Below are 9416 nucleotides of genomic sequence, written 5' to 3' on the forward strand. Positions count from 1 at the left end.
TATGATAAAGAAAATTAAGAAGGATGTCTTGTAATGATAACATCCCTTCTTTTGACTGGAAAGATCAAGATGGGTGCAAAAACAAAAAGTTGCACAAGTGAAAATAGCTGAAATCTCCCTCCTTAGAGAGCAAAGGAAGTATAGAACAGGAAAGAAGCTACTAAACACTGTACAAACACAAAAACAGGAATGCTCTAAATAGCTGTTCACCGGTTGAATAAAAATTTTGTTATCAAGGTCTCCAAATCTATACTTTTTCCATTTCTTACTACAACTATTTGAACAATGTTAAATGCAAAAACAAAGAACGAAGTAGAGAACTGACCTCAGGCTTGCAGGCCTTGCAAAGGGAGCCAAGTGTGCTAGCAAGATAAGAAGAAGAAGAAGAAGAGGAGGAGGAAGAAGAATGATGAGAAAGAACAATCATGAGAAGGAGAAACAATGTGGAGGAGGGTGAGAATATCACCCTTATTAGTAACATGAGTAAGAGCCCACATCATTGCATGTTTGGAATGTGAAGATTGATCCACAACCACCATTACTCTTTTCTTCACCACAAACTCAAACACACCCCTTTCATCTCCACTTCCATGCATATCCATCTTCATTTGCTTCAAACAACCCCCCCACCCCCCACCCACCCCCCACCTCTTGGATGTTGATTTCCATCCTTCTTTGCTACTTAGCTGCCTCAGAAATGAATCTGAACTTGGCATTCTTTTTTTCCTTTACTTCCACCACCTGAACACTGGCTTTTGTCTTGCACAATGTCATAACAATGGATCTACTCTGGTCTCTATATATATGTGTGATTTGTCCTGGGGAAAGGGACAAATTAAGACGGGGAGCATTAGATGTAAGAAGTGATGGGGTGATGTAAATCAGATGTGATTTTCAGACAAAAGTATTATTTATTTATTTTTGGTAGGTTAAAAGTCACGGGGGAATCACTTCACTCACTGGACAGAAAATAGTAAAGAAATGAATTCGGGAGTCAGCAGCTTTGATGATGATGAAACTGCTGAATCTTTTATTGTACCATCTTTTCCCTGTCCCCACTCCATTACTATACCAATTCTTTCTTTCTTTCTTTCTTTTGTTTAAATCCCTCTTAATAGCACTAATTAAAAAGAGAGGTGTATCATCAGTATCATTACAGAAACCCGCAACTTAGTTAATATCAGTCATTTCACAAAATATAGTATAAATTAAGGTTTGATTTTTGTCGCTGTGACAAGAAGTTGCAATATCCAGTTTTTAAGGTGTCCCCCGGCCCCACTCACTCACCAGTGTAAAAGCGTCTTATCTTGTGTTTCCAAATATATTAGTCTCTACGGTTACCTACGTATTTAGTGTTCACAAAGCACTATCATTGGTGAGCAATTGGATTTGTGTAGTAGTTTCTCGATGCTGTCTCTGTCCAACATTGTCATATACGTTGCCTCAAAATCCACCCCATAATCTCATTCAGGGTTGAGAGGGTGAGAGAGAGAGTGCAGTGTGCGTATGATTTGCTTCCTTGGGAATAGCAATTGTGGCGAGGGGTGAAAGTAAAAGGAAGAGGGAAATGCAGTTGCAAGTTGCATCACAACTTACAGCATAAAGACGAATTAGTGGTGTTGTGTTCAGAAGTAGTGCAGCTTGCTTGGCAATGGCAATGGCAATGGCAATCTCCCATATCCATCATCATCAATCATATTTGTGTCACCGTCACGTGAATATGATTGTCTCACATCTCACCAATTCATACACAATTTCAATGGGCCGAGGTTTTCAATAAAATGCAACTTGGAGGCCCAGTAAGTAGAGAAGGAATAGGATCCATCGACAACTTCAACCCACTCCCACCATCTTCCAATGGGCCTAATTCTTTTGGGAAAGAGGGCCCCACTATAAGATATGGCAATCAAAAGTTTTTCCCAGGAGGACAGGGTTTATTATATGAAGACAGGCCCAAAACCACAGGCACTTAGATAGAGAGAGAGAGAGAGTAGTGTAGTGGGGTACACCTCAATTCCAGGTTGCACCTTTCACTCTCGAATCCCACGCTTTCTCAATTACCATATTATCCTTACCACCAAACGTTTAAATTAGCCTAATACTGACTAAAATATCAAAAGAGAAGGGAAAGGGGGAGTGCGAGGTTTAAGGGGGCAAATTAGTAAAAAAGGTGTTGGCGAGTGCGTAGGATCATGCGGCCTGGGGGTGACCCCAACATCAAGAACCGGACTGCTGTCTGAATACTGATGATGATATGTATCTATGTACCCTCACACACACAGTAGAGTGTACTGTTTCAAAAAAACCTTTGTCCCCTCCGCTGCCTCTCTCTTTTCCCTTTGCCCTTCCTCCACTCTTTCAAATACCTTTCCTCATCTCTCTCTCTCTCTCTCACACACACACACACACACGAACAGTTTGAGGAGTGAGCGTCTTGAACTGGGTTTGGATGACCTGAACTCAAACTCAAACAACCACCTCTTAACACTCTTTTCACTTGAAGAAACTCAGACACACATTCGAGCAAAGTCCCCACAAACATAGGCTATCTTCTTGAGCAACCCACTCTTTTGGCAAATCCCAGTTCAGGTGAAACATTCTTCTCAGTTCGACACTGTCCACGCCCCAGTTTGAAGTCTATTTTTCCACCCCATAAAATGCCCCCACTTCTCCCAACTGCGACCCTCCTTTTCCTCCTTACGCTCGGTGCGTTTCTCCCACGCGCCGCCTCTAAATCCACCATTGAACCATGCTCCAACTCCGACACTTGCTCCTCCCTCGTGGGTTACACCCTCTACACCGACCTCAAAGTCTCCGAAGTCGCCTCCCTCTTCTCCGTTGATCCCATCTCCCTACTCTTGACCAACGCCATCGACATTTCCTACCCTGACGTCGAGAACCACATTCTTCCCTCCCAACTCTTCCTCAAAATCCCCATTCCTTGTTCCTGCGTCGACGGCATCCGCAAATCCAACTCTGTTTCCTACAAGACCCGCCCCTCCGACACACTCTCCTCCATTTCCTCCGCCGTCTACGGCGGCCTCGTCTCGGCTGATCAGATTAAGGAGGCGAACTCTAAGGCCGAGCTCTCGGATCCTTCGGTGATCGCTGTTGGGACTCAGCTGAATATTCCGTTACCGTGTACTTGCTTTAATAACACTGACAACAATTTGCCTGCGGTTTATATGTCGTATGTGGTGAAGGATGTGGACACCTTGGCAGGAATTGCGGCAAGGTATGTCACGACTGTGAGTGATTTGATGAATGTGAATGCGCTGGGGAGTGCGGAGATTAAGGATGGTGATATTCTTGCCATTCCGTTGTCTGGTTAGTGATTCTGTTTCTAATGTGTGGTGAATGTGGTCCTTGCTGATGTGGTCATAATACTTTTATAGCTTACATTGTCTTGAGTTTTGATGTCATATGCTTGTTTTGTATGCACCAATCCTTGGGGTTGTGATAGTAATGATGTCTTGAGGACCCAATCTGGAGTTGATAAGCTGTGGTGGTAAAAGAGGATGCTGTCTTTATTATAGTTTATGTGAATGGAATTATTACATTACTGAAAACATGTTTGTTGAAAGAACCTGTTAGTCTTGATGGTGTTTTTCGCCTTTCAACTGCATAATGGGTTGTTGTTCTTTATGGATAATTGTCTTGAGCTATTTTTTTCACTTTACCTTGTGTAATTCTGTTCATTGAGACTTTTGTGGATATAGGTTGCGTATTCTTTTGCAGTACCATGCTCCGTAGAGACTCCAGACTTCTAAAACTACCCTGTTTTGTTAATTCTCCTATTGTTTATAGTTGTCTTAACAAATTACATGCTTGTTCATGATTTCTGGTATGTCATCTGGCCGAGTTTCTGGGGGGATTTTCTTATGAAACTGCTTACATAATAGTAGAGTTGCTGGTTTACTGTATGTAGTTTCTGTTTCACAACTCACAAGACTTCTAGGTTGTCCACTTGATTCTTTCTTTTTCACTCAACACATTTTCTTCTGCTCAAGGCATAAAACTTTTCCGCCTGCAATGACTGCAATAGGAAGGGCAAGCATGGTTACATATGCTTTTGCCACCTATATTTTTATGTGCTTGCCCGATTAATGCCTTTGTATGGTACTTTTTCATCAACTTTGTTATGAATAACCACATAATGCTATTTGCAGCTTGTGCATCAAATTTCCCAACGTATGCAAAGGACTATGGCTTGGTCGTCCCAAATGGGAGTTATGCCATAACCGCTAGTCACTGTGTGCAGTGCAGTTGTGGACCAGGGAGTCGCAAGTGAGTAAGCAATTTCTCTTAGAGATATCTGGTTTTCTGCCTAGAAAGGCATTTCTACTCCTGATGTTAGAGAAATATCTAACAACTTACTGGGATTTTGTAGTCTATACTGCATGCCGGCTTCATTAGCAGTTTCTTGTTCGAGCATGCAATGCAGAAGTAGTAATCTGATGTTAGGAAACATAACCACGCAACAAACCAGTGCTGGTTGCAATGTGACTTCTTGCAATTACAGTGGCTTTGTGAATGGGAGCATTGCTTCTACGTATGCTTTAAACTCATTCCTACTTCATTACTTTGTCTTTTGACCTAGAAACGACAGTTAACTCCTAGTGTTGTCTTTCTGTCCACAGACTGTCCACATCCCTCCAACCTAGATGCCCAGGTAAATTAGTTATTAATCAACATTCTTACCCAAGCCCAGATCATTATAGCTAAACCACTTTTCATTCTTGTGATCTTTTTCATGTTCCTCTTGTTGGATCATTATGCAGGAACCCAGCAGTTTCCTCAACTAATTGCTCCACCTACAGTACTCCCAGATTCGGTATTTTCTCCAGCACCAGCACCATCAGAGTCTGGTGGTATTCCAACAACCAACCCAAAATCCTCTGTAGTGCCCTCATCTGGTGCAGTTCTTGGATTTCCACCAGCAGGTGGACCAACCGGAAGTCCCTCTGGTTCCTCCGGTGCTGGCTTCTTAACGGACCACTCAATTAGCTTTCCGATTATGCTTGTATTAGGTCTGTTTGTGAAGTTTGTATTATCATTCTCATTGTAATTTCCTCATTTGCGTGGCGGGACAGTGGGACGTTTTGCTTGGTTTGGTTCATGGTTCTATGAGTATGTTGTATTTAAACATTTATCACTTTTGTTTGAAAATTTTAGATGCAGATGACCAGTCATTCCATGTTGTCTTCAAATCTTTTTCTGCCTAGTAACTTTTGGTGTATTTTTGTGGTGTTGCTGTCTAAATCTCTTTGCCTATCAGCAATTTAAGGTCATATAAATCTTCATAGTATTTTATGTTATGATACAAATTTGAACATAAATTATTACATTGGACACCTTTAGTTACTGATGAGGGCGAGGTGGTGCAAATTTTTTTCTTAAAGGCTAGTTTATTAAAAAATTAGGGGGTCTTTTATAATTTCAGCAAAGTGTAGGGGGTTTTATGCAAAATCCAAATCAATCATTAGCTGCGAAGGAGTCTATACGTAACATACACTACAAAATTGGATAAAATTCATTTTAATCTTAATTTTAAAATAGTCATTGTCTTTTTAGTTCACTCTAAATTAGTCCATTCAATAAGTGGTTTTTTTATATTAACCTTATGAAATTTTTCTTTTTTTTTTAAAACATAAAATCATGAATTAACTTTTTTATTTTTTAATTACAATCTGACCCTTCTATTTAAATTTAAAAAAATATAACTGTTTTAATAAAAAAAATATATTAACATAAATATTGTAAATTTAAAAGTTTATTGAATTTTCCAAATAAAAAAATAAATAAATAAGTTGAAGAAAATAGTTTGAATAAAAAAATAGAGCAAAAATATTTAAATAAAAAACTTTTAAAATTAGAGCATAAATTAAGAAAATAAATATATCAACTAAAATATTAAAGAATAGGGTATGTAAAACTCCTTAATTCATTCAAGTATTTTTTTATACTAAAAATTTCAGAAGTTCAATAAATTCATGACAATTATATTAATATGATTAATCAACTTATTATTTTTACTTCTATATAATTGAATATCCTCATTTTATTTTCTTCAATTTTTTTGTTTGTCATTTTTAATTTTAAAAATTATTTTATTAATTTGTGCTTTTCTTTCTTCTCAATTTTTATTTCTCTTTTTTCTCTCCCTTTTTTTTCAATAATTTCTCATAACTTTCTTCTACTTTTTAATATTTTTTATTTATCCAATTAATATATATGTCTAAAAGAAAAAGTAAATTCTAAAAATTTAAAATTAAATGTACACAAACATCTAAATAAATGTTAAATGATAATTGTTAAATAAAATAATAATTATTGTTTAAGTTAATATATGAGGGACCAAATTGCAATAAAAAGATGGAAAGTGAAGCAATTCTTGTAAAAAAAATGTTTGATAGGGATAATATAAAAAATTAACTGCTGAAGGAATTAATTTAAAATTAATTAAAAAATATGAATTATTTTGAGGTTGAAATGGGGACTTACCCTTACAAATTCTATACCACGGACAATTATCGTGTCGTCCAAACCCTAACGTGCAGAGAGAAAATTAAAGCAAAGGAACGATGGTTGGGCATATGTCGATGGAGGTGGCGAAGACGGTGTTGGAGGTTGCTGACGTGGCGTGGACCGCCGTTGAATGCTGCCACCACCATCATCACGAGACGCCGCCGGCGCCGGAAGTGAAGGAAAGAGGAGATTTGGATATTGAGGCCCTACGGTCCGAAAATGAACGGCTTCGCCAATTGCTCCAGAATAATCTGAATCTCCTCCAACAGATATCCAGTTCACCTACCTTATTGCATGATTGTCCATCTGATGTATGTAATTCTGTTTCTTTTCATTTTTCCTTTTTGGAGCTTATATCTGGGGAAATTTATTATGTTTTGTCCGATTTTAATTCAATTGCAGCTTCACGATCGGCTTTTGGATGCTGTTAGTTCTGAAAGCTTTTTGAATGAACTTGCATCCCTCCGTCAAAAATCTACCTGCTCATTCCCTTTTGATGACCCATCAGGTTTTCCATCTCGTCATACTCTTAAAAATGTTACCTTTTTTCCTTTTGGTATATCTGGGAGATATTTGTAATTGTGGTGCGACAAGTTATAGTCTTTGTTGTCTAATGGAGAACTCAAGTACCTTGTTATATTTAAAATTCTGCAATTGTATTATTATTCATTTTGTAAATTATTTTTCTTATGTTTTCCGGTTCAATATGATATGTTTGTTGATTCCAGAACTCACCAATTGCAGACAATTTGTGTATATCATGGTTGTCGTAAAGATAATCTTTAGTAATAAAAGGTGAAAATAGTCAATGTTGCTCTGCAAGAGTTTGGGTAGAGTAGATGTTAGTGCTGATGCCTTGCAACTTGTTTTGGAAATGTGATCAGGTGAAGATCTGGAGAAAGCAGAAGTTTTGATAAATGTTGATCATGAGGAGCCAAGTTGGTGGGTCTGGGTTTCAGAGGAAATGGTCCCTAATAATGTTGAAGAGAAGAGTCGAATTGACAATGAAAATTATGTAATTGTAAGTGCTGAGCATGTGGTGGATGGAGTTGCTACCTTTATGGCTAGATGCATTGTGGCAAACCCAAAAGCTCTGGTATATGACCTGATGGTGATTCACTTTTTTGCTGTTATGACTATTCATATCTCTAAACTCACAATGTTATTTTGTCTGAAAATGCAGAATTTGACTTCTATGCAGCTACAGAAAGGTAATACTTGCGGTTCTTTACCTGACCACTTTCCAGTCTATTTCGAGGCCCTTTTAGGATAGTAGTTCTGTGGATAGTAAAAGTTGTAAATATGTAGATACATGGATGTCACATAACAACTTTGTGTTAACCTAAAGCCTGATTTTGGGAATCATTGTTGGCAAATGTATTTTTGGGTTTCGTTTGGTGGTGAGAATTTGGATGGTTGCAATCTCATGAATATTTTATCACTTACAGCCTTGATGAAAGAAATGAGAGGCATGAATAAAGTAGAGAAAATGCTAAACATTTGGCATGCTGGGAGGATGCTTTGCACTCTAGCTACATGGGGTCTTGCTCTAGCAAGGTAAGTGTTGATATTCTAAGACTGCCTTGTATAGATGAAAATGAGTAAATTTTTTACACTGGGAGCTGTGTGTATAGTATGCGTTGCTCACTTTCACGTCTAGCTGTTGACTTTGGCACTAATGACCAGGAGGCTATTCTAACTTGCTATATAGCTGTGATAAGCTAGCCTTAGAACCCAAGTGTTTGTACATAAATGCTTTACAACCTCCAAAGGCATGCAGAAGGGCTGTTGTACGGGAATACTAATACTGATAGAGATAATAAAAAGAGGATTATCATGAATTTACTCTCTTTGAGCAGAAAGTAAAAAAGAATTTCAACTTGACTTCCATCATGATCATCATCAAAGAAACTGTAATTGCCATTGTTGGACATTTGGCTGTCAGTGGAACTCTTGACCTCATTTGCTTTGTGACTTACCTGGAAAGTAAGTTGATGTGCTTAATGGAGCTTCTCTTTTGCAGTTTGTACCAAGGTCGTGCTATTCTGAAACTTGCTACACTCGGGGTTCATCACTCGACCAAACTGGCTCTAAAGGCCCTATAAGATAGGGTTTTGTTCTCGTGTGTAAATTCTAATAATTACAACTTGATATTAATGTTGGAAAGATCCATGAAAAATGTTTGGTTCTGTTACTGAGTGTCAAATGTACATAAATGTAAATTGAGTTGAATATTGAGATTCTGTAATATAGTGTCGACTGTTGTGATTGAAAATTCAGACTGCAATAGCAGCGATTTGGTGGCGACTTAGATGGTCCTTTCTGTGGTTGTATTATCTGCGGATGAGTGGATTCATGCCTGATTATGAACTAGCTTGGCAAGATTATGTTATCATCTAACCAAAAAAGTATGGTAAGGAAATGGAGATGTAATAATCAAATATTAATCCTCAACTGGATAGCCACCATGATTGTCTCAAGCATTCCAATTAAATAATATTAAATGCTGTTCATTTCTATTTAGCAATCCTGGTGTAACGATATCATTAAACAGTCAATTCCCTTTGTAGTGACAGTATGCGCCTCACTTCATCGGCCAGATCAGTGACATGCTTATCTTCACATCCTACAATTGAAATCCGATTTAGAATAATCGAAGTCTCAAATTTAGACCAAGTGATAAAACCAGAAAATGATGAAATAAAAAGAAACGGAAATAGCAAAATGTGCAGTTTGAAACTCTTTATGGGCACATGAACGAAAAGCCATTTACCTATTTGGATAAGTGCATTTTCCAGTTTGAAGAGGTACTCTCTGTTTGGTCCCGAGGGGCCTTCTGCCTTAACAATTTGACTGCAGAATGGAAAGATTGTTCCAGACATCAAGGA

The 9416-nt window shown here is 38.0% G+C and overlaps 4 protein-coding genes across 5 annotated transcripts in view; 2 read left to right on the forward strand and 2 right to left on the reverse strand.

Annotated features, from left to right (window-relative positions):
• The window catches only part of LOC105159472, a 2135-nt gene extending 957 nt beyond the window's left edge, over positions 1–1178 (reverse strand). Inside the window, exons 1-2 of the mRNA XM_020692363.1 lie at positions 424–1178; positions 326–386 (exon numbers count right to left, since the gene is read on the reverse strand). Of these exons, the coding sequence (XP_020548022.1) occupies positions 326–386; positions 424–716 (354 nt within the window). The 5' untranslated portion in view covers positions 717–1178. The remainder of the gene's footprint in view (positions 1–325; positions 387–423) is intronic.
• Positions 2238–5195, forward strand: LOC105159474 (lysM domain-containing GPI-anchored protein 1). The gene is made up of 5 exons (XM_011076551.2): positions 2238–3327; positions 4170–4287; positions 4391–4552; positions 4641–4672; positions 4782–5195. The coding sequence occupies exons 1-5, from the start codon at positions 2658–2660 to the stop codon at positions 5066–5068; spliced, it is 1269 nt and encodes a 422-aa protein (XP_011074853.1). The 5' UTR covers positions 2238–2657; the 3' UTR covers positions 5069–5195.
• On the forward strand, positions 6507–8835 carry LOC105159475. Its single transcript, XM_011076552.2, has 6 exons — positions 6507–6839; positions 6931–7036; positions 7413–7624; positions 7712–7739; positions 7977–8085; positions 8552–8835. The coding sequence occupies exons 1-6, from the start codon at positions 6585–6587 to the stop codon at positions 8631–8633; spliced, it is 792 nt and encodes a 263-aa protein (XP_011074854.1). The 5' UTR covers positions 6507–6584; the 3' UTR covers positions 8634–8835.
• The window catches only part of LOC105159476 (gamma-glutamylcyclotransferase 2-3), a 2487-nt gene continuing 2010 nt past the window's right edge, over positions 8940–9416 (reverse strand). Inside the window, exons 6-7 of one of the 2 annotated variants that reach the window (XM_020692842.1) lie at positions 9302–9381; positions 8940–9154 (exon numbers count right to left, since the gene is read on the reverse strand). In XM_020692842.1, the coding sequence (XP_020548501.1) occupies positions 9075–9154; positions 9302–9381 (160 nt within the window). In that variant the 3' untranslated portion in view covers positions 8940–9074. The remainder of the gene's footprint in view (positions 9155–9301; positions 9382–9416) is intronic. The other variant, XM_011076553.2, reaches the window with a different exon arrangement.

The sequence above is a fragment of the Sesamum indicum genome, linkage group LG3, assembly GCF_000512975.1.
Source record: "Sesamum indicum cultivar Zhongzhi No. 13 linkage group LG3, S_indicum_v1.0, whole genome shotgun sequence".
NCBI classification, from domain to species: Eukaryota; Viridiplantae; Streptophyta; class Magnoliopsida; order Lamiales; family Pedaliaceae; genus Sesamum; species Sesamum indicum.

Coding starts and splice junctions, on each gene's coding strand:
- LOC105159475 (XM_011076552.2), top strand. CDS start 6,585: ATGGTTGGGCATATGTCGATGGAGGTGGCGAAGACGGTGTTGGAGGTT. Junction 7,037..7,412: donor CCCTTTTGATGACCCATCAG/GTTTTCCATCTC, acceptor AAATGTGATCAG/GTGAAGATCTGGAGAAAGCA. Junction 7,740..7,976: donor TTCTATGCAGCTACAGAAAG/GTAATACTTGCG, acceptor TATCACTTACAG/CCTTGATGAAAGAAATGAGA.
- LOC105159474 (XM_011076551.2), top strand. CDS start 2,658: ATGCCCCCACTTCTCCCAACTGCGACCCTCCTTTTCCTCCTTACGCTC. Junction 4,288..4,390: donor TGTGGACCAGGGAGTCGCAA/GTGAGTAAGCAA, acceptor GGGATTTTGTAG/TCTATACTGCATGCCGGCTT. Junction 4,673..4,781: donor CCTCCAACCTAGATGCCCAG/GTAAATTAGTTA, acceptor ATCATTATGCAG/GAACCCAGCAGTTTCCTCAA.